This window comes from Paralichthys olivaceus, chromosome 3 (genome assembly GCF_024713975.1).
Source record: "Paralichthys olivaceus isolate ysfri-2021 chromosome 3, ASM2471397v2, whole genome shotgun sequence".
Lineage (NCBI taxonomy): Eukaryota > Metazoa > Chordata > Actinopteri > Pleuronectiformes > Paralichthyidae > Paralichthys > Paralichthys olivaceus.
The window spans coordinates 24,028,589-24,053,366 of record NC_091095.1 but is presented as its reverse complement, the minus strand read 5'-3'; the positions used below and the strand labels follow the sequence as shown (position 1 = coordinate 24,053,366).

The following is a 24,778-nucleotide window of genomic DNA, read 5'->3' as shown; positions in this document are numbered from 1 at the left end:
TAAGTCCTGCTGATTTTGTGAGAACAGGAAATAAACAGACAGGGGTTTAGGTGGCCCATATAACTCAATGTCCCAGATTACTCAAATTCACCCAACTGTGCATTTCCAAAATTGTCTCTTTCTACCTCAGCCTATTATCAATGGATGGAATATGCAGTCTTCTAGTTTTGCTGCCTGGAAGGAACCCAGTAATTACGTTGATTAACAGATATTTTTCTGAAAATAATTGCTCCTTCTAAGTGCAGAAAATATATATCACAAAATAAAAACCTCTCAATTATCTCGGATAATACAGGGGAGTATTTAAGTTGTCAGGTTTTGATAAAGAGGCTACAGTAGCAGTAGCCTCATGACCAGGAACATGACTGCGACTTTTATTGAACTACTTCTTTAAAAAGAAATTTAAGCCTAAACTTCTCAGCTATTTACTGTTTGCTATCTAAGAGGTCAATACCTGAAATTAACCTGTGTCATGTCAACATATGTTTTGAGTCACAATTTGGCGTTAAAGTTATTAAATAAAGTTCAACACTAGTTCTGACTTCTTTCAAGTTTGTTTTGTACAATTGACACTAACCCATGGGTCCATCCTGATATAAATACTTCCTAAAACTGCAGTAGTTCATGTGCAGAGGAGAGGGAGGGGATAATAATATTTAACTTGCTTATTCATGGTTACATAGCAGCTCAGTCATGGAGAATCTAATCTTCATGTAAACAGCTTAAGACCTTAAATGGATTCTCAGTTCACTGGGTTACTGCAGACAAGCAACCATTCAAAGTGTGTTATGATGTGACACCTCCATTAGACTGAGCCAGAACTGTTGGACGGAGTGGACATGGTGGGGTTTGACCCTGTGACCTTCAGCGGGCGGGGGATGTTTTTCAAAGTAATGATGTCAATTGCCTGAAAAACTTGTGCTTTCACTAGGTAATACAATGAATTGCTTTTACCAATCATATACCAGCACATTGTAATGCACTGTAAGTTATGGCATTACAGTAGACTGTGTTTTGCACTTCTAAAGATCAATTCCGTTTACGAGTCGATTGGAATATTTCATTAGCAGCCCTCATTTTGCAGAACACGAGATGCATAGGAAACAGAATGTGGAGTTATTTTTATGATCAAATTATCGAATAAGAAATAACCAGTATTGAAGGATAGTGTTAGTTGTGGAAAGTGACAGTCCGAGTTGTCAGAGGAGCCATAGAACTTGTGAAGAACACAAAATACACAAGCAGCATCCCCAGCAACATCAACATCCATGAAGTACAGAAAGTCATTCTGGTGCAGTACACATTCACCAGAGGGTGTTATCCATCAAGTGAAGCGAGAGAGCAGCCTCCCCACAGGGCCTCAGGACCATCTGGTCACAGCTGTTAGGACATGTAAAAACATGTAAGGCACATGAATAAGTTGGTAGAGTAAGTCAATACTGCATGGACTTACACTTTAGCAGATGGTAACGTGTGATTTTTGTAATGTATTTCCTGGATAAATAACAGAACATGTTCTCGGGCGTGATATTAATTCTACTGCTTAAATATCAATGGACCTTCCATTTAATTAGTTTTCCTGTCTCAATAACTTACTGTTACTCTAAAATGAATGAAGCTGACTTGTCCACTGAATATATGGTGTAACTTAACAGACCATATTATAAACCTTCTGTAAAATATCCCCCAAAAAATGATCCTTTGTCAAACCTGACTACATGAATACCTTTCTACAACTGCCCTGTTTGAGCAATTGTAGTGGATATTGTATTTATAGTAAAGAACATAGTGTGATAATTGTAATACATCTTATTTATGTGCCATTTTTAAGCTTCAGAAAAGTTATTTCCGCATGAGAATAAAACCATGAAACCCCCCTACAAAACAACTTTAACAACAGCACTAAGTTGATAAATTGATGATCGGATATAATATTGTTATAGATAAAATAAAATACATTTACATAAATTGTAACAAGATAAATATAAGATAAAATTTGGCTAAAAGGGAAATATGCTCAATTGCATCAGGTGAAATCAAGGAAAAATAATTAGCAAGGTAAAATGTAATTATCAAAGTACAGTATTATGTACTATGTACTGTATTTCTCTAAGATTACATAAACATTTTTTTTTTTAAATCAGACAACAGTTTTTGGTTAAAATAAATGGAATAATTAAAATAAATGAATTTTCAAATGAGTAAAAGGTAATTATAGTAAGATCTGATAATGGAGATGAGACATTAAGCCATCCTGTACAGGTGAGTCTAAAGGAGGGATTTAAGCAACAGTGGAGTGGAGTCTGCAGATGACAGTTTGGAGTTTCATCAGCTGACCTTGGGGGCCTATCGGGCTTTAAGAAGTTAAAAGTTCTTTAATTTATTCCAGGGCCAGTCCATTGATGGCCTTGTAGGTAATTAATATATTCTAAACTCAATGGGCATCCAGTGCACTGATGCTCAAACTGGACTGACAGGACAAGATGGGATCATCAATAATTTCCCAATAATGTATTAGTTTCCTAGGAAAGTTTCCTTTAGAATGACATTGTGTACTACTTTTGTCGTGCAAAACGTGCAGTATTGGAAGTAAAAATAGTAATTGAAGCCTTAAATTAATTAATGCCTTTAAGTTTTTTTTTTAAACATGTAATTTCTCCATCTGCTGTTTGGTTTCATATTATCAGCCGTGTTTTATTTCATCCACAAACTTGTTGTCGTCCCTGTTTTTTGAGTTGTCCTCTGAGTCATAGTTTGACCTAAGAGTTAGCTCTCATGACAGGAATGATTTATGTAGAGGACAAATTCAATTCACTTCAGATCCAGCGGGATGCAAATGACAAAGTGGACGGTAAGCTGGGGTAAAGGGGCAGGCTTTATTACGTGACTCAACATGGCAGCACCAAAAACCTCATTGATGCTTGATACAGTAAATACACCTTTTAAGCCTTTCTGTGGAAAAGCTGCAGGAAAACTTGGTATTCCCCACACTCTCACCCAAACACATCAACTTCTCTTCTTCTGTAGTCTGGGCCAATAGGGATAAAATGGATATATTCATATTTCCATCCAGTGCACTTGTGGAGACATGAATTGGCTACGTTTTGATAGCACCCAATGGGCTTTGGCAGTGGTTAAACTTGTCAAGCTTTGCCACCAGGTCACTGCATTCTCTTTCAACACTGACATTGGCCAATGCCCCCTGAACTCTTAACAAGGGGCAAGCTGAGCATGTAACAAGGAAAACCATTAACCCCTACCCTACACCATGCCTTGCTGCCTGGTAAAGAAGAGTGGAGTGCTAGCATCCAAAACCAATGAAGTTTATGCAAAGTTAATTTTATGCCCAACCCCAGGTGCCTCTGGGCAAAAGTTGACATATCGGCTGTAATCATTTTTGAGTGTATTTGAGAGGTTGGGAACCTCATTCAATGAGGACAGTGTCTGAAATGCTGCATTCTATTGGAAGCTTCTTTTTGCTGGACAAATCTGGTCACCCTCACTGCTATTCCCAGACTAGCAGATGGATCTTGATCAGAGTCTTGACTGACTAGACAATGTCTGGTCATGATGATGGTCACCACCATCATCTGCTATGCAAAGAATTGAGTACATAAGTGGGAGCCCAGCTGCTCCGAAGAGCCTGAGTTGGTACATGGGGGTTGAAGCATCTTGGCTTAAGAGGACTCTCTGAAGAGCAGCACAATTGGTTCTTCCTATGTCAAAACTGAAAGCTTAGAACATCAGAGAACAGCTGATCTCATGGGCAAAGGGTTGAATATTTCATCGAGTGAGAGGGAGCGTGCAAGAAGGTGGAGGCAGGAGACAGTTAATGGAACTGCTGAGCTATAGAGCATAGTACCAGTGTGACAGAACCTATGCCATCAGTCTATACCTTTGGGAGACAAACACAGCCTAGTCAGTGAGGGCAGGAAGCTATGTCTGGGTCCTCCTCTGAAGGTCTCCCCCACCCCCTTGTCCTTAAGCTGACTATACAGCCTGGGTTGGTGCCAAGCAAAAACTAAAGGCTCCATCTGCAGGCGGGGGACATGCTCTTCCTTGTAGAGCTCTGTTGTATTTATGCAATCGCAATAGGATTTAGGAAGAATCTGGTTATTAGTTCTGGGCTTATTGCATTTCGTTACACCCACTCCCTACTCCATCTAACCTCCTCCACATGCATTACAAAACACCCTCACACATTTACTCACTTACACATAAACAGCCCACGTAACCAATTATAAATACACCACTACAATGCATTTTATAATTTTCTTTGTAACCAAGATAAACATCTTGACAATTTGCCTTCTGTGTAAAAACTGCCTAATTTGAAGCAAGCTACATTCTAAAAAGTATATTTCAATAATTAACTATATTATATTTTAATTCAAATGCTGAAAGATTATACTGCTCTTCAGTCTATATAATTAGTTAATAGACAGGTTTTAAATTAACAAGACACTCAAACTGCCTAATCCCTCATCATCCACAATGCATTTAATATGTATAACTATACTAATAAGATCTGTAATTAAGGTAATTTAGGTTATTTAGAAACGTGTACTATGTCATCACAATTATCTTCACATAAATCATGGCTGCAATTAATATGAACTATGTCTCTCAGAGCTTAATGGAGTTCTTGCCTTTGCAAGAAAAGCAGTTTTTCCACATTAATATGCAAATATGAGCACAAGAGATTATGAATATTCTGCAGCTACTGTCTCCACAATAATTAATCCACAGGAGTGTGACTGTACGGGGGAACAGGTAAAACCATTTAGTATGTTAGATTTCTTTAAGCTAATATCGGGACCATGCCCCTTAAACAAGAGTTAGTAATTGTAATTAAAAGAAATATAGCTAAGACACATTTTAAAGCATCTTAGTGGTAATATAATTACCAGAGTTTTTTAGGCTAAAATAAAATAATCTTACATTAGTAGAGAGGAAAAAACTGAATGATTCAATATACAAATCCCCCCCACATGGATTATATATTTTCCTGGTTTACTGGAATACATTAGTCGACATCTGTCTTTTCAAGCTTATAATTTAAGATCAATAGAAGGTAGAAATTATTTAAAAACTGTGGTTTGTCTTTGTAGTCAAGTGTAGTTTTTCTCATGTGCACAGATATTCAGGCTTTCATTCTCACAAAAAAATATGTTTGGAGCATCAAGGCAAACACATGAATACCTGCACCACCAGTAATCAGGATCATCATTATCAGCCAAGTTCAGGTTTTTGCCATTTAAATGAATCTCACAAAATTGTACATGGTGAAAAATGTAGACTTACTTATAAGTGTGCCAAAACAGTAATAGTGTATTTAAATGTATAGTATTTCATTCTGCATTTATATGTATGTCTAGTTCCCACCTATTTATTATGACATCTTTAACATTAACCAATAACCTGTACATCTCAGATTCAGCTTTACTGAAGTCGAACCTATGGTAATGTGCAGTGACTGCCTGAGGCTTTCCCAACACTGGCCCTCTCTCAGCCTTGTTGTCTGACATAATGACAGTGTGACTGTGAAGACACTTCGTTTACTTCATGTGATTAGAGTTAATTACAGGTTGGATCTGAGCAGCCTTCAATCAGCAGACTGCAAACAATCCATGACCTCCTCGGTCTCCTCCTCACATGGCTGTTCTCTTTTTCTCCGTCAGCCTTTCACATGCAGGCAAGACAGAGACAATCATACATGTTTTTCTTTTCACACATTTGCTATCACTTGCTTTCCTCCACTTTAATGTAGGTAAAAGGTCATTTATATATATATCAAATCACTCAGAATAAAATCAGCTGAGGAATAAATATTTTTTTATTTTTTTATTTTACCAACACTAGTAGTTGCATGTTGGGAATATGGAAGAAGTTGAAAACTCACTATGGGCCAGTGGACCCCCTCGATGGAACGCATACGTTACATCCTCTTGATAATATCCGCCAGTGTTGGGATGTAAATCATAGCATCTCTCAAATATTACAGTTCAACTAAAATACAAGAACATAATCAAAGGTTCAAAGGTTTCATTTGTCATCTGCACAACAGATACAGCGTACATGTTGGCAATGAAAATCTTAAATCCCAGGCACCTCAAGCAGCTCAACATGCAATAGTGTCAGAAGATAATAAAATAAGAGTAACTAAAAATACAAAAATACCAATACACTAGTGCAAATAAACAAGAAAGTACAATGTCATTAACTAATGCAAAAAATAAAATAAACATTAAAAGGTGCCAATAAACTTTATAATAAAACATTATAAGGTGCTAAGGTGAATATAAACATGTGCAGTCATGATTTAACAGCAGTTATGGGGAGGTACGAACAGATATGAATTATGCACTCATTTATTTTTATGTAGCTTAGAAATATGATGAATAGAAAGATTTAGCAGAATGAGAATTATTATAGAGTAAATAAATAAATATAGTTATTTGTGTGTATGAATATTATAATGTGCAATAATACAAATATCAACAAAAATAAATGCTGAATATCTGCATTCAATTTTAAGTGTTGACATATCAGAGATATCCTTCATGATGACTAAGCAGGTGACAATTTTAGTTTTAATGGGGGATGCTGAGCACATTATCTTCAAGTTGATTTTTTATTTGCTACTGTTAAGGTTATTTACCTATTGCTGTAGCATAGCTTTATTTTCTCTTACTGCAAAAATGAGCCATGTTTATGCAGAGATAAAACGTCACAGACAGTCAGCCACAGAAGTAGCTGTCAAAACTGTCTGTAATGAGCTCATTTGAAAAATAAAAGCTTAGCACTAAAAATGGAACCAAAAAATGTGTCAGAGAGAATTTCTGGCCAGTGTGGATTTCCTTTTTGCGACACTTTATAAATACAAGCTGGAGTAAAGACTCTGTTCTGGAGAGGGTGTGAATGTAACACCTAAATTTAGGAAGCCAACATATCAATTGCACAACTTTTAGAGTTTAACTTTTAAATGCAGTTTAAAAACACTGGCGAGAGTTTCAGCAGATACACTGAACAGTTAGCAAAGAGGTCTTGGTCTCCTTCATCATCCTTCAAATGCTTAATGAAAAACTCTTGTGATGTCAGGCTGAGCAAAGAAAAGAAAAAAATCATCCCCTCAACACGAGAATGATGCTCTCTGTCGTACAGAGGCTACTTAGCCTATATTGTTAATTTCATTACCTCCCAGAGATGAAATTAAAGAAAAATTTCAGAGAGGAAGAAGAGAGATGGATCTAGTTCAAGCAGCACCTTCTCGGTGCTTATAGAGGTTACTCTGTATTTCAATTTGCTGCGTCTCATACTGTTCCATGGTCTGCAGTTTAAATGGAGGCCTTTTATGATGCAAATGCAGGCAGGAGTGATAAATCTCTCTCGCTCTTCTCTCCTGGGCTCTCCTCCTGATGCAAAAAGATGTGCTCTCTCTCTCTCTCTCTCTCTCTCTCTTGCGCTCACGCACAAACTCAGGCTCCCCCTCCCTCTCGTTCTCTCGCTCTTCCCCTGTTTTCTCTCCACTGCAGCATTGTGTTACACTCGCCCCCAGGCCACATGAAAAATGAATCAGGCCCAGGTGATGCAGTGAGAAAGCAGGGGAGAGAGAAAGAGGGAGAGAGATGGGAGACACACAGAAAGAGAGGGAGAGACCCCAAAAAGTAATGCTTTGACTTTCCTCAACAACTTCTAGGTCACTTTAATTTGGGAGATGATGACACTCACTCAATCTCAGACACACACACACACACACACACACACACTTGCAAACAGACTCTTAGCCAAAGTGATTGCAGTGTGCAGTAAAGAAGTCGGGTGCTATTTCCGTGATCTGCTGTATCAGGAATCAAATCCCTTAATTATTTTAAAAAAGGGGCTGTAAGGTTTGTCTTTTTGCAGAGAAAGGCATTTAAATTTCTTTAAATCAAGTTGACATCAGGTTTTAAGTAACTAACACCAAATTTGCAAGATAAGATGTTGTGTACCCTTTAAATTAATCTCAACACAAGCAGCCAAAGATAAGTTTTGACAAATAAAATAATACAAATGGCAAAATTAAAACTGAAATCGCTACTGAAATTAAATTATGTGAATTTATAAAGCGCTTTTGTCGTCTAAGTGCATTTAACTTAACTATTTTAGAAGGTCATCATTGTATTTTAGCATTTTATTAACGATATATATATGCTGGAAAAGTATTTAAATGGATTTGTTTAATGTTGTCTGTGTGTTGTTGAATCTTGAATCTACCACCATGTATGGAATATGCTTTATAATTTAAACTGCCTCGCCTCACCTCATCGACCACTTAGAGTATTTTACACTACAATTCACATTCACTCAGGCTTCCACCGTATATGCAGCACTTTTCTAGAGCCAATTTCAGTGGTTGTCAGGCCGGTGAGCACACAGCTGGCTGAGGCATATGAAGGCATAAAGGCCACCTAACATCTGGCTGGTACATTATTACACACAAATATCTTGGGAAAACATTTGATGAAAGGGCTTTTAGTGAGATATCAGTAACGACTGATCCCTGGGCCTCTGTGCTGTTTTCTCCTCATCAGGGAGAGGTGGTGGATGTTCGGTACGGCAGTGTGGATGACCTGCGGAGAGCCAAAGACAGCCTAAACCTAACCAACCGGATTGCTGTGGTCAAGCTTGGCCAAGCACCCTTGCTGTACAAGGTAAGATTAGAGCTGTGCTCCTGCCCTGCCCTGCTGATAAGAGAATCACACGTGTGATTTAATGCTCCACTTGAGATTTACCTGATGCTACAGCAGGAAAAATATTAACGGAGGAATGAGATCTTTTCATCTATAAAAGCAAAAGCATGGTATGACTCAAAACCTGATTTTTATATAATAGGCTGTTTAAAGTTTCGAAAAATGATCTCAGGTATTTTAATGCACATGTATCCAGGCAGGTATTTCTCACCGGCATTTGAAGAAACTGCAGCTCACTGCAGAGCGACCTGAACAGGGCATATTTCATATGTCTAGTCATGCACTACTAACTCTTTTTATTATATTTGGTGTAAATTTATCATACCTGTCTCGTGCGTCTGCAAGCCTTCAGTGCAAAGATGTCTGAATCCATTTGCCTTCATAAGAAATAACATTAGCAACGCATTGATTGATTATTCCTCTTTCTGCTTGGATGTGTGCCACATTCTGCTCAAGGCAGTTTTTTTTCCTGTCAATTAGAAGATGGCAGGGAAAATATGAATTCCAATCCAGTTAATCAAAACATAAACATCTACTTACATGTTAATTATGGATTCATTTATCTGCAGTTTCCACTCAATTAAAAGTAATTCAATTTTGCAAACCTGAATACATACTCAGTGAGGTCTTGTGTGATATGAGAAAAGGAAATGTCTACCATATGTGTTTTTTAACATAATCACATGTCAGCTCACTAAATACATTTAAATATCCAAAAGTAAAATTGACAGAAAGTGTGATATTGTACAAAATTATCATTTTTGATGGAGAATCATAGATTTTCTACCATTGACATCTTACATTCAATGTTTTGAAACTTTACACCACAAATAGACAAAAAATATTCCAGAGGTGTGTAATTATTTTCAAAATATTATCACTACCATGTGTATTATTAACATAATGATCATATTTTAAATACAACTGCTTGTCTGTATTAACAGACTTTTAGCAATCCCCACTGGATCCTGGATATGTGTCTAGCTGGGGACAGCAACACAACAATCAAATTGAGGGTGTCAAAGTAATAGTGAAAATATATTTGTTTTATTGTTCAGCTGCCTGTCTGTGTATGAACTGGACTCAAAAGGTTCACGTAAAAGAAACGGGGAGGAGAAGGGGAACATGTGGTTGTGCCAAACAAAATCACATGTACAACAAAACCAGGCCTGACTACGACCCACTAGTAACCAATACATGGGGTGTCACCTTCCAATAACTTGGGGTGTCTGGACAACAATAGCCTAGGTGTGTGAATATGTTCAGCGTATCCCAAACTTACCTATTGTCCTCAACCTTTCTCCACAGACCTCTGACCAAGCAGCCTATCAAGACAAAACAGACGGATGATTTAGCAACATGGCTAATCATAGGTAGAGACCAATCATGCTGATTTAACCTTTAGAGCAAATAGGGGAGGAAGAGAGAAAGAAAAAAAACACAACATACACTGCTCCTGTCAGGTACATAACAACCACATAGTCAAAGAACTCTTGAAATTGTTCATGTGAAATACTTAACTCAAGACATCTAAATCCTATTTATTTATATAAGAGCAGCTCTAAAATAATGCCATGGTAAATCACAGTGACTGTATCACTTCAACAGAGTCCCAACAGGTGCTTTCAACTGTTTTCATGGGGTCTTCATCATCCCCCTATCATGGAGATGGATTTGTTTACATGAGAGCCGCCATAGCACTTTTAGGATTTCTCATCTGTGTTGGTTTAAATGTTAAGCAATCAAATTTCACTCATGCACATGAAATACAAGAGTAGTATAATAAATTCTCCTGTGGACATGTTGTGGTCAGTTGCAGATAAAAGGTCTGGGAACAGAATTCATATGACCATTGAGTTGGGATTTTTTTTCAAACTTACTTTAAGTCACACAGTTAACTTTCATTGTTTAAAAGATCCAGTCTCTGAAATTACTAGAAAATCTTTAAATCACTAACAGCGACCGAAAGCAGTTCCCAGTTTTAACGTTGTGGCTGATCGTTGTATTTGTAGCGGTTTCCTTTGCTTTATTAATGGAATTTTAATCTACTTGTGAATGTGAGGTTGGTGAAAAATTGTTGCTGATGAGCCATAACAGGAGTAAATGGAGGTTCCCAGGAAAAAAGTAAAAATGTTTAAAGAGGAGATCATCTTAGTGAATTTACATTCACACAGCGAGCCTTTTAAAAATCCATTACAGCAGATATTGACTGGCGTCACATGGGACCCTTCCAGTAACAGGCTGCTGACCCATTTTTCCTCCTCGCCCACATTTTGTGACAAATTTGATCATGTGTGCTTCACAATGTCCCCGTGTGTCAGCAGCTGAGAGAAATGATCGTCCTTTACATGTAAGTGGGGAAGAATGATTGATGAGCGCTGTACTCTCACTAATGAGTGTGTGACAGTGACTGCAGGCCCACTGCTGCACACACACCCAGTTCATATTTGATACACACAAACACGTGGAACACGTCTTGAGCTAAAGATCCCTTAGCTCCATTCATATCAACTCATTTGAGGCAGAGTAGAATCACAATGTGAGCTCATTACTGTATATTGTCAAGTTCTTGCAGTTATTCACAAAGTGCATTGATTCATGCTTGTCACTTCGATCCACGTGGATGTCAGTCATGTGTGCATGTGTTAGTCTTCTCTTACCACAGACACACTGATGGAAAATAGCAGTGAATGAACGGAGAAACAAAGAATCTTTTATACAAATGCACTACATGGTACAATTAGGAAATAAATATCCCATCATGCCCCATGGTATGTATAAAAAGAGCAGGAACAGTTGATTCACATTTCATGTAATGATGGCAAGAGAAAGAAAGTTATAATCGTTGAGACACGGACGGCAGGAACTTCAGTCACAAAGGCTCAGCCGGCTTTTGTTTCATTAGGAGCAGAGACTACTGTGACGCCTGCAGTTGGATCTCTGGGAAAGAAGTCGGTGCACAGGGTCTGAGGCTGTGGACGGCAGCGCACAGTTGAAGGCCGTCATGCCCGTGCGTTGGTGTGATTTGTCGCCTCCATCCCAGGAGACTGAGAATAACAGTGCAGGACATGAAGAGACTGTGTCAGCAAGAGCAGTCCTCCGACAAGCACATAGAGAAGAGGGATGTTATGGTAGAGCCGCAGTGCATAAACCCCTCATCACAAAGATGAATGCAAGAAAACATAAGCACCAGTCCACACTAATGGGGGAAGAGATAGAATGATATGGTCAGATGAGTCGTCCTTCACCGTATTCTTCACAAGTGGGGGAGTGCATATGTGACGTACACCAAGAGAAACATGAGGACCTGAACGTTTGACTGCTACAGTGAGGGGATCAGGTGCTTCTGTTATGCAGTGGGCGGCGGTTTGCTGCTGTGGTTTGAATCCACTTGTCTCCTTCGAGGAAAGACTCACTGCAAATCAACATGAAGCTGTTCTGAGTGGACTTTATTCAGCCATTAACCATTTATATTCTGGTGGAAGTAGTGTCTTCCTGGATGACACTGACTACGTTTAAATGGACACCAATCTTCTGACTACTGACCTTATTCAGAATGTACCACACTATTTTGATTAAGGTGTTTACATTCATATTCCTGCTGGCAACTGCTGCATGCTGATGTCTCCAAATGTTGTAATGTGATTTAGATGTATATATGTCTAAGTAACCTAACTCAGATAAGATTTGATTATTTATTCCTCGTATGATTTTACATGGGAAAGGTATATACTTTTATTTAGACTATTGGCCTAATCAGGGCAATATCGGAATACTGGTAGAGTAGAGGAGGCAAGCAGGTGATCCTGAGCGGCTGGAAGAGCAATATCTGGAGCAATCTGGCCGAAGGTAAAACAGGGAGTTGATCGCTGAATGGGGAACAGGTATGTGTGTGAATTGGCTGAAGGAAAAGGGACCGGAGACCACACTCTCAGCCAGCACACACGCTGTCAGAAGCAAAGCACAGAATGGGGACAGAGCAGAGCACTCTCCAGTAGAGTTTGGAGATTTGTAGAGTCGATGCCAACGTTCACGAATCTGTTCAGATAGCTCGTGTTGGGCCACTCTATGCTGGCTTTTCCTTTAACTTGTATCCTATAAATTCTAATAATATCAAGTGTGCAAAAGCATAGTACCTGTGATTCATGTGCATGGGCATATTTACATCAATGTGTTTTATTGTGTGTGTGTGTCTGTTGTGAAGGACAGAGTTGTCATGAGAGGGGAATGACCATGGCTGGTGTCACATATTCAATAATAGTCATCCATGCTCATAAAAAAACAAGGACGCTACATCCCCTCTGGACAACAGTGAAATTCAGCTCTGCAGGGAGCAGCTGCAGTGCACGTCCTCCCACTCACAATCGGTCCTCGACTGTTTCTCAATGAAGCAGCGAAATAATCAGCAATGCAGTACAATCATGAGGAGGAAAACAACAACGTCAGAATTATTTCCTCGTGCACCTTCGTATCTCTGATTGATATCAGACAAGCATACAACACGCAGACACACAGAGCTAACACTACACACTCCCTGCATACAATTCTAGACAATTTATAACGGAAACCTCATGTTCAGTTTTCGAGATGTGTTGATTCAATTTTTATTTTTTCCAGAATATAATAATGATAATATGTGCATGTTATGTATGAAGCGATACTCCTGCTTCCCCCAGGTGGCAGGAAAACAATCAAGTGTAAATGTAAATGTAAAAACATTAGGGTCTTTTCACAGGTTTGAGTGATTGCTGCTGTTTCCTACAAACATAAAGGGCTACCATTGTGAAATCCTTTTTGTGCATTTGTGTTGTACTTGTCTGATGTCCCATCTCTTTCTTTTTGTTTCTTGTCCAATGTGTCTCTGTGTGGATGTCCAGCTGTCCCTGCTCTCTGAGCTGGGTTTTGGGGGTGCTCTGCTTTACGTTGACCCCTGCGATGCCCCCCCCGGCCGCCAAATCTGGAATCAAGCGTTCCGAGTCACCCTCAACCCCGGAGGAAATCCTGCTATTGGTGAGTGATTGTATCTGAATGACCAACTCTCTGTTTTTTTTTTATCATCTTAAGGCAACCCAGGTGAAAACCATAAAAACTGCTATAGTTATTTTTCATCTCTTATAAGCGTATAAAGCTACCCATTAAATTTGTGTTACATCCTGTAACGTCCCTCTGCGTTGTCAGCCAACATGGTTCTTCTGGCTTGTGAACAAATGCACTTATGTACCGTTGTCCATGGAGAGGTTCAAACTGAGACTTTTTATTTACAACAGTGTTGAAATATGGCAAGTTTACCTTCAAGCAATTCTTACGTTATTGAGACTTGTCTCTCGGTTCATCTGGAGTTCATTCAGACTAAATGACCTGCAGTAGCAAAGCCAGCACCATGCACCCCCAACCCTTCCAACAGAACAGCGAGGGGGAACACATCTTCAACACACATACACAGGATAAGCTAAAAAAGACCCTTCATAACCTGTTGATATGTCTCATATCTCATGAGGGTTATGAGAGTTAGTTTGTGTTGAATCAGTTTAAGGGATGTGTTTATTCAACTTCATGGTCATTTTGCAGGCTGCAGTTTGTTACCTTGCGTCATTCATGTTACTTATGAAGCTTGTTTAAAGGCGTTCCGAGCTCTTGGTCACCTCCCTGACCAAGACCCTTCTTGCTGCCTTGATACTTAGTTTGGCCAAATGTTGAACTCTACAAAGAGTCTTGTGATTCCAAACTTTTTCCATTTCACAAATATTTAGAGCTTTGCAAGTGGTTTTATTTTTTCTGATGTATGATTTGCATCATATTCATCAAAGAAGTTGACAGAGTGAGAGTTCTTAGGACTTCATGTCTTGATTTTCATCCTGACACGCTTGATGGATTGAAGGAGCATATTTCCAGTCAATTAAATTTGCCACAGGTGAACTCTGGACAGATCTTAAGAAAAATGAAAGCAGTCTGACCTCAGTTTACAGTCCCAGAGCAAAGGGACTGAACACTTATGTAAATGAGAACATTTAATGTATATTGTGTCATTTTGGGTTCTTGAGAATAGATTAAAGAGGATCATTTTTAAATAATCTTTTTAACTAAATCTACAACACAATAATGTGGGCACATGTAAAAATACTTTCTGAAAGTACTGTTTAAGTTTAAGTTGGTGACTGGGTTATAGAGTTAAGAAAGATCAGAACATAAATATACAGTATGTATCTATGAAGAGTGTTTTGCACCAGGAAAAAAGACATGAATCAAACAGATCAGACAATTTGTTATTACATCTGATATGCAGTCCCCACCTCTGAAACAACATGAATACACATACAGATAAATCACAGCTGTACATGCTATATTTTTCAAGCAAGATTTTAGGAGTCCCATAAAATGAGATCAATCATAGCTTGTAGGAAACAAACCATTCAATGGTAAAATGTGTTTAAACCTCTAAGAAAATTGAATTTAATTACTTCTAATAACTTAAGTACAGATCAGTTCAAGTACTATTTCTTTGGAGTGTAGCCGTTGTTTGAAACACTCACTTTTCTTACCTTGGCCTCAGGCAGAGGACATAATATCTCTCTGTAGCTCTGTCTAGCTACTGTATTTAAATCACTCTCCCATGATGGATGACCTCCCCGACCCTCAGTCTTGTCCCCACTTCCTGTTTCTCTGCCCGGTCTGGCCAATGGGGACATGTCATTACCACTGAAGTATCTTCAGTCCTTGTAAGAGTCCCAGTACCACAGTAGCAAGACCCTGTAGAGCCCCGCCAGATGTCTGGACTGCTGTGTGTGTGTGTGTGTGTGTGTGTGTGTGTGTGTGTGTGTATTTAAGTGGAAGAGAGCGAGACAGATGCTGGCTGTCTGGTCTCTCACCAATCGCACCGCTCTCAGGTCCCCGGTGCTAAAACAGCTCAGAAGAACAGAAGATGTAAAAGGACACCTCATTACTCATATCAAGCGTACTTTGTCCAACTGCCAGACATTGCCTCGGTTACATCTCTTTATTAATCCTGGAAAAATCTTCAGTACGAATTATGCAGCATGAGGTGCAGGCTAACAACTAAGAATATTCAAATGAAATAAAGAAAACAGGTGATGCGATATTCGAGTTATGATCATAAAGGTGTACAGCAAATGCATCTTTTTATGGTTGAGTTTTTTTTTTTATGCAATAACAATTCAATTAATTAAAATTGCTCTGATTGTTTGTATTAATGCAAGTGGTGGGATTTGCAGTGACATTCAGATATTTGACCTTTTCGAAAAATTGTAGTCGCCATCGTCAGACCGCGCACAGTTGAAGCATAGTGGCAAAACACACTGGCTACAGTGGCATCAGCTGATGGAGGTATATAAACAGTGACAGCAATAGCAGACTCCCTCTGTAAATAATATCGGTGCATTTTCACTGCTAGCAGTTCAAAGTCTGGGCTACAGAGACTGTCTTTGCATTAATGTCTGGGATTACACCATCTTTCAGTCACATACAGTGCAATCCCTGTCTGCCCGAATTGTAGTGAAGCCTGGAAATGCCGCACTGTGGTTCAGGAAATCCGAATGCAGCCATGTGTACACTCACGGTATTCCCTCTGGGTCTTAATCAGCGAGCTGAGCTCGTCCATCGTATTCCCCAAGGACCTCACATTTCCCATGAAGACCACTGGAAATGAAGGTTTATATTTTCTGTTCTTCAGTCTGCGCTTAGTTCCAGCTCTGCATCCCCGGCATCTCCTTTGCAGCTTCCTGGGGTTTCCAGGTCCTGCACCGGGCAGCAGCATTGGTTTACTCAACACAAACAGCTTGACGCATGAGTAAACAATGCTCTCGCTCCTCTCTGCATGTCTCTTCGTAACAAAGAGCGTGGAAAGTAGCAGCAAACTAGGAAAAAGTTGCCAAACAACACAAGCCACAAGTCCCCAGGACAATGACTAGAGGTAGACACACACAAACAAAATGAAAAAAAGACGCAAATTCAAGAAAACACAATGGGAGCTGCTGTAACAGGCTGCCACCTATCATGGCACCTCACCATTTCTATGTCTTTCTATGTCAATAAATGTTCTCTCTTGGTACATTTTGATACTTTCCATAAAAGTTGCTAACACAGCAGCCAAAGCTCTTTGTGAATCTGCAACTTTATTGAATACTATCCTGTCCAGCATCCCAAACATACTGTGAGCTTCACATAGAGCCCGTCATGTCAGTGCTGGCACAATTTAGTTGTCTGTTACTTCACTTATAGGCCACCATCACTGAATAATATGTGCAATTCTAGATGTCTTTTCATAAAGTCCTGTTCATTTCTGATTGCTTAAAAAATGAACTCTCCTAAATAAGACAGTAAAGTGCTGACAATTGCTTTCTCTATATATTGTTTTGGCAATGGGCCAGAATTATTATATTTTAGTTAGTTTAGTATTGTTAATATATTCATTTTCCAGGAAGACCATTATCTTTTGTGTCATTTCACATGTCTGGAGTTTACATGTCCCTCAACGTGAGCGCAGTTGATGCAGATTCCTCCCTAATGTCAGAACGTAATGCCCCTGAGAGGAGAAAAAAAATGAGGCCAACATTGCCACATCTGTCATCTGGCTTTATGAGAGTCAAATCTCTTGCTGATGCTGTTTAAATCTGGAAAACATTTTTTTTTTTTTGTCACTTCATAGAATACAGTATATGCAAGTTATTCCCACTGCTGCTATTTTCTCCTGTCTTTATAAAAACCATTGTCATTAAGAAATCGGTCGTATAGTACTGACATGACAGAGATGAAAGAGAATGCTTCTGTATGGGAGGGAAAGTGTTTTTCACCCCAAGAACATAACTGTCATCATTAACTGGTGCAGAAATAAACATATCCCTTTCTAACACTATGCAGTTTGTGATGCATGGCACATTTACATTGGTGTTTTTCAGCACCTGGTGTCCTACAGATTGTCTCTCTGTCTCTTTACCTCTGGTAAATGATGAGGATACTGTCTTAGACCACCGCTTGGGTCTATATTCATATACATTTTTATTTCATATGAAAAGTTATAAATACAGTCAAATACTTTATGTTTTGTTTCTTTTTTCACAGGCAAAATGTGAACACACCCTCTCATGCCATTGAGCAAATTGTTTCCTGACTAAAACACACAAAGCCACTGCTAATTACCTCGAACAGTCAGCTGCCATTCTCTCTTAGAAATCACATCCATTAGTGCAACAAAGTGAGCTGCACCATTATTCCATTCACACTCCATTTAAAATGAACTTATACAGGATCTTGTGAAATAACCCTATTTCCTACAAATGATGTTCGTACAACTTACTGCTTTCCTATTCCCATCGATCCAAATCGATCTAACCCGGACTTGAAGTGTCTGAACATAACCAGAAAAACAGTTGAATAATGTTGTATTCACAAGAAATAGATGCTGTGAATAAAGAGTAGATATTATGGAAAAACAAATGGCATGTTAAGTATCAATGTATTTGCGACTTGGAAACTAAAAAAACATAATTTAATTTAAGACAGGGTTGTTTTAAGAGTGTTCCATAACAAAGAGAATGACATTTGAGAGACATTGAATCTGCTCTTTAGTGTGCACGGTGTTTTTTAAAGTCTGGCTCATCGGGTACACGTGCTGTACATTCAAAGGAGCATCGCTACGTCTGGTGGCAATACAGAGAACAAGATGAGAATTTAACTCACTGAGACTTTCGATTTTCTCAAGCTTGTAGTTCACACACACTCAGGGGCAAAACAGTCCCTCGTAATTTATTCTAATGCAGGCCATTTTTCCACACTTCATGTGCACTTACTTTTTGAGAACTGTGGCATATCCCACTGTTATTGTCTATCTGTTGCCTTGCACCTGCTTTGCTTAGATGGAAATAGTTCCACCACTCAGGCCCTTGGTGTCTTAAGAGCTTCATAACACGCTCAGTTCTCAGTGGCGTCAACAGCGTCTCCCTTTTTAAAAATAAGAAACATGAAGCTGTCAGGAGTGCTCCCCAGTGGCAACGCTGCCACAGGAGGAGCTTTTTAGAGTGAATGTGATTCCACTGTTTGCCAGTGCTCTGTTTAATGTTCCCCAGAATTTCCCCACCTCGCAGTTTATTATTTGGACTTTGTTGTCTCCCGCTCTCCTCCTCCATCCTCCTCCTTCTTCACCTTGTTAATTTGACTGTTCCTTGTAGCGTTGTCTCACTGCAGTGTTGTAATATGCTGCCTGCTGAGACAGCCACAGCAAATCAAAGCCACTGCCATCTCACACATACGTCTTTCCCAATTCCGTTATGTAGTATATATATATGTGTGTGTGTGTGTGTGTGTGTGTGTGTGTGTGTATGTATGTATGTATGTATGTATGTATTTCAGTGTGTAAGTGTGGGTTGTTTTTCTCTCCGTAGGCATTGCAGAAGATCTGGCTGTGCTTTTGCCTGCATAAAAAAACTCTAAGATCTAGGAAGCTGTGTGTATGTTTGCATGCTTCTTGGTATTTCTTGAGTGTGTGTCTGTGGGCTTTATATTCATGTATGTGTCTTCAGTGTTACATGAAGTGATGCGTGGATAACAAGAGCGAAGAATCAAGTAGAGTGCAGATTCCTGCAGAGCCTACAGTGTTTGCTTAGATATCATCTGCAGGTGTTCACTGTCAGGTTTATTCCTTGTTGCTCCAGCATTCATCTCGACTGATGTGCACCATGCTGGTGTAGCATTCTGTTATTCTTCAGAGAGATACCACGACTTCATATCCTTTCTTGCCCCATAACTGTCTCGACACTTGGTGTAAAGCTCAAAAAAAGCCAACAAACAGTCAGCTTATCCCAGACTGGAAATATGTTTTGTTTGATTTTATCTATAAAAGATTTGTTAGCAGTTTAATGGAAACCATACATGAACAGAATGATGTTTGTATTGCAAGTTGCAATAATTCTAAAGTAGGAAACTTAGAAATTAACACCTTTAAAATGGGATTAGACAACATGTCTTTGGTTTAAAACTTCCCAATACAAAAAGATCTTCCTTGACCTTCGTAAGTATTTAGGCTTGTGAAACTATGTCCAATTAGGTCCCGACTTTCTCCAGAATTTGCCTTTTCACATATTTACACTTTCACTCATTCTAACATTCTCTGGAGTTGTTACTCTGAGGCTGTCAGAAGAAACTCAGAGGAATGTCTGGAGCCTCTCACTTGGTCATTTGGGTTCTCCTATGAGAACCTGAGTATGTCAATATGTTAAGTACTTTAAATAAGAATGATTCTGTCATCACAAATATTAGTGGGCCCTCTTGTTCAGATCTTCATTTTATGAATGTTTGTGCTGCATTATTACCTAATCTGACTAAGTAAAGTGTACATCGATCTCCCAATCAGTAATCACAATTTCATGAGTTTCCCTTAAACAAATCTGGTCATCTTCTGCTTCATATGAACCCTTTACAATTATTTTCTGTCCATTGGATATTCACCATCTCCATTCAGATTTCACCAAATTACGAGCTCACACTAAAAGAGGAAGATCAAAATCAGACCTCATTAAATACAAGGACCTTTGCTGGTGTGGGCATGTTTGTGGAAATGAAATATGATCCAGGACAAGTTTGAAGAACGATTGTTTGTGGTGGGCCGATCATTAACTAAATAAATATCCATATTGATAGTACAAGTCTTGTTTTGAGTATCCGTTCTGGCATCAGTAGGGTTCATCTCATGTCACATGAGCTTCACACGTTGTATGAGCAGGTGCGAAGAAATTGATTCTGCCAAAACCAAGTATTGGTGTGAGTTTCAGTTTTGGCCTAAATGCAGTCGATACAAAATGATGAATCCATTTAGTGTTGGATCACATCTTTAAAATTCAAACACTCTTATAAGTTCTGATCTCTCTGTTGCAGTTGTGCACATGTGCATGCATGTAATTAAATAATTAGAAAAAATGCCCAATGGTGCATACTTTTACTGCTTTATGTGCATATATCAGTTACATTTGTTATCTCTACACTAACCCACTGGTCTTTTACTCATTGTGTTGATTAGTCTGACTTGACAAATCTCTTGTGCCACTGTTTGCCTTAATGTTTAACTGGTACTTTCTGTGTGCATTGATAGTAAAGCCCCAAACCTAATGTGGCATTGTCCACCTCTACAAGACATTGCCTGATAGTTTTCCTTCTTATAGGACCTGTGGCAGCAGTACTTCCTCCTGACATATATATATATATATATATAGGAAGAGAGAGAGAGAGAGAGAGAGAGAAAGAGGGGGGAATTGTATATTTAATACTGTTCATTTTGCCTTCTACTAGGAGTATATATGGTGGCACATATTTGAAACACCAGTGTAGTACCCTGCTGAATGACGTGACATTGCGTTGCACAGGTTGAGCTGAGTTCAACTTTTTTTAGCTCGACAACCCTGTGTTGTCCATGAATAATGAAGTGTGACTGTCAGTCTGAATGAAGCCTTATCCACATCTGAGCTTTACAAGTCAGGCTCGTTGGGAGTAATGTAGATGAGCTGGACTGCTACATAGTGAAATAATATAATTTGTACTGTGATTCTGTTCAAATCTATCAGTAGGGTTCAGGGTTAGTGGCGCAGATGCTGATTTTGGACCTGTTTCCATCCATTAACACAGTAGGGCAATCTGCCTGAAAAACAAGCCATGTTCCAGATTTATGTGAGAGCAGAACACAAGAGGGAAATAGACCCTGTGTTCTCCCTTTGTGGGGAAAAAAGAGAAGTAATTGTTTCTGGCATCTTTTTCTTCTCAGACAGTTCATTTCTTTTGCCAAGTTGTTGCCCCTGCTACTGAGGCAATTTCCTCTCTCCTTTGGATGTGGCTGCCATGTGTGAGTTTTGTCTTGCACTGACTTCCTTCTATATCCTCATGCTGTGATTAACAAATGAGAACTGCCGGTCATCAGTTTGTGCTTGCTCTGTGTCCGTGCTCTCTTTAATATCGTACACCACTGGTTGTGTGCAAAGCTAAGATTGCATAAATTGTGTTAACCTTTAACATGCAGCACCTCATTTCCTGCGCTCCTCTGATGTAGTCAAACGGAGAATGTTCAAACCACTTCACTCCGTTCATTTTGGAACCGGTAGACAGGTGGCTCTTTTCAGTGTGTCCCTTGGGTTATTTAGAAACCTCGGCTGGATTCAAATGAGTTCAATGAATGGGAAATTGAGTCATTAGCATATTGATTTAAATACAAGGTTGCTACAAGACATCGTTTTTTTTTTCCCTCTTTAAATGGACAATCATAGCCAGGGTAATGTTAACACAGCAATGGAGACACGGTGGGTCCTCTGTAGGATATCAGTGTTTGATCAAAGTATCTCGGCTCCAATTTTTCAAGGGTGAAGGAAAGTGTTTCTGTGGTAAAAACAGAAGTTTTTATATTGCAAATCATTACTTTCTTAAAACCGGAAAGCTGTGTTTATGTTTGATAAACATTCATTGCTGTTGTGTGATAGGAAAGAAACTCATGTCTCCTTCATGAATGTTGGTATTGGATGAAATGTCCAGCCTAGGGTTCTGTTTTAACAATCTAAGTACATGGTCCCAACATCGTTTGAGAAGCTGTGTGTTGACTCTGAGACAAAGCTTCATCTTAACTCAACACCTACCAAGTGTATGTTTTGTTTTTTATACTAAACCAGGTAATGTCCAAGCTCACAATCTTTGCAGCAAGACATCAGGTCTCACCCATCAGATCTCAGGTTCCTGACTTACATGGTTTCCATGCTGATCTATGCAGACCAGCAAGGTCTCATTAATGATGATGGCCCACCAGCTTGGTTTTGCTGGTGAAGCTAGATTACAATCACATATTCTGTGTAGCCAGTACATGAGCCTTGAAGCTGTAGACCCCCTCACAGGGATTCGATTTGATAGATATTTACAGATTTTCGACACAAAATTTCAAGCTTTCTTCTATTTTTTGCTTTATGTCTTGTGGATTTCTGTATTTTACCAGTTGCCGGCAGCTATCGTCTCCTGCCTGCATCATTTCTGCCATCCTTAGCCTCGTAGCCAAATACCATGCCATCTCAAGCCTTGTGAAGGCAGGGCGTCTTCACCACCTCAGCTTAACCTCTCCATTTGCTACGCCTCCTTGTCTGATGACTCTCTGGTACATCCAGCAGATACCTCTGTGGCAGTGGATTCCCCCTCTCAGGAGTTCTTACTGAAAACAGCAACTGTCAACCCTGCCCTTACGTCCAGTGGATATCGGTGCTTGTGTAACACACAATCAATAGAAATAAGACTCAGTGGCCTTCACGCCATAGTTTTCACACTGTAGTAGGATCCTGAAAGAGGCTGTGCTCAGTCGCTCTAGATTTTCTTCCCTGTCCTAAGCCGGTAGGGAATTGTTCGAACCTCTTCTTAAACACAGTCACTCATTGCTTCCTCTGAGCCACAGACACAGTGCTTGCTCCCACCCTCCACAAACAATAATGATAGATTATAAACAGTGGAGGCTCCTGCCAAATTTCTCAGGGAGGGGCAAGTGTCGTGATGATGGCTAAGGTCACCTGTTTAATGGGTAAAATCTGTGTCGCTTCGGTCACTTCAACACTGAGTCCTGCTGTTCAGGTAATTTTTTATGATGTTTAAATGCAGCCTCATAAACTCTGGAGCGAATCAAACAAACACTGAGTTACTTCATGTCTGATCAGGTCCTGACCAACTGCAGCTTCTGCTCTGATCATGAAGCAGATGTGACCAGAGAGACTCTGCGTTTTCACTGTTTCCACAAGTCACTGACCGGAAGGTTCATGGTAGCGCTCTTATTATCTCACTTTGTAATGCTCTGAGCGAGTGAGTGGGGGTGTGGCCCCAGGGCCTGTGTGTGTGTGTGTGTGTGTGTGTGTGTGTGTGTGTGTGTATGTGCGTGTGCTCCTGTAGGCCATAGATAGAGATGGCATTGCAGTGCCAGCAGTTTGAAAAAAAAAAAAGTTTTACAATGAAAGTCTATGAGAGCGATTGTTGGCAATTTTCAGCCATATTGAAATCGCCCCATACTCTAGTGAACAGGGCTTGGCGCTGCAGCTGATTGGACGATGATATTCATAGGCAGCAGGCAGGACAAACTCTTGAAAATGAATACGTTTAAAAAATAATAATGATGATTATAATGATAATTAACAAAATGTATCACTATCATCTTTTTTCCTTTTTTTCTTTGGGATGGCAGCACCCTATCGCCCCCTATTGACCAGCTGCCCCTGTTCTAATGTGAGCTCATCGAGACATTTACTCCTGGGCTTGGACCTGACAGTTTTAGCTTCCTTTCAGAGAAACACTGCATTTCATTATATCTCCATTAAAATGCCCAGTAATGTATGCATACAAAATGAACCCCCCAGACTGCCCTCACTGCCTATAACTCCATTTATTACTCAGAGACCTCAGTTTAGGATAATACCAGAGTTCTGAAACACACAAAAATAATACTGCTGTTACTCCCCATATTAAACAGCCCACTGTTTAAATCTTACTCCCATACTTAACCTCTCTGTTAACTTCTGACTTCTCAATATAAGATCTCTCACCAACTAATAATTTATTTGCCCGAACATTATTGCTGCTAATAAAATTGACTTTTTTTATGTTATCAGTAACCTGATAGAATCCTCGCCATCCAATTTCTCTTGAATTAATTGTCCCAGTTTATCCGGCAGAGGGAGAGGACTTTTATTTATAATAACATGTTTAACTGCTCCCTGATTTCTACGGGCGACTTTACATCTTTTGAGTCGTTGTGGTCCCGTATTGCAGGACTACTTGGCACACTGTGCATTTTAATCTGTAGCACCCAAAATCTGTCTCAGGCTTTATCTAACAATTCTCTGTACTCCTCTCTGGTTCTTTTAACTTAACCAGGACTTTCACCAGACCTACAAGCAACAAGGGCCTCACCCGTGATGTTGTGTACTCACATGTGATTTTAGTAAACACTATCTTATGTAAGGATGTTTGTGTCTGACCACGAATGCAAAATGTTCGCATCTTTGGTCCAAGATTCATTTTAAAAAGTCCAACCCTGT

At 39.4% G+C, this 24,778-nt stretch overlaps 1 protein-coding gene across 1 annotated transcript in view; it reads left to right on the top strand.

The window, feature by feature from the left end:
* Positions 1-24,778, top strand: part of LOC109625321 (inactive N-acetylated-alpha-linked acidic dipeptidase-like protein 2) — a 428,309-nt gene that overhangs the window by 199,905 nt on the left and 203,626 nt on the right. Inside the window, exons 7-8 of the mRNA XM_020080522.2 lie at positions 8,574-8,693; positions 13,610-13,742. Coding sequence (XP_019936081.1) covers positions 8,574-8,693; positions 13,610-13,742 — 253 coding nt within the window. The remainder of the gene's footprint in view (positions 1-8,573; positions 8,694-13,609; positions 13,743-24,778) is intronic.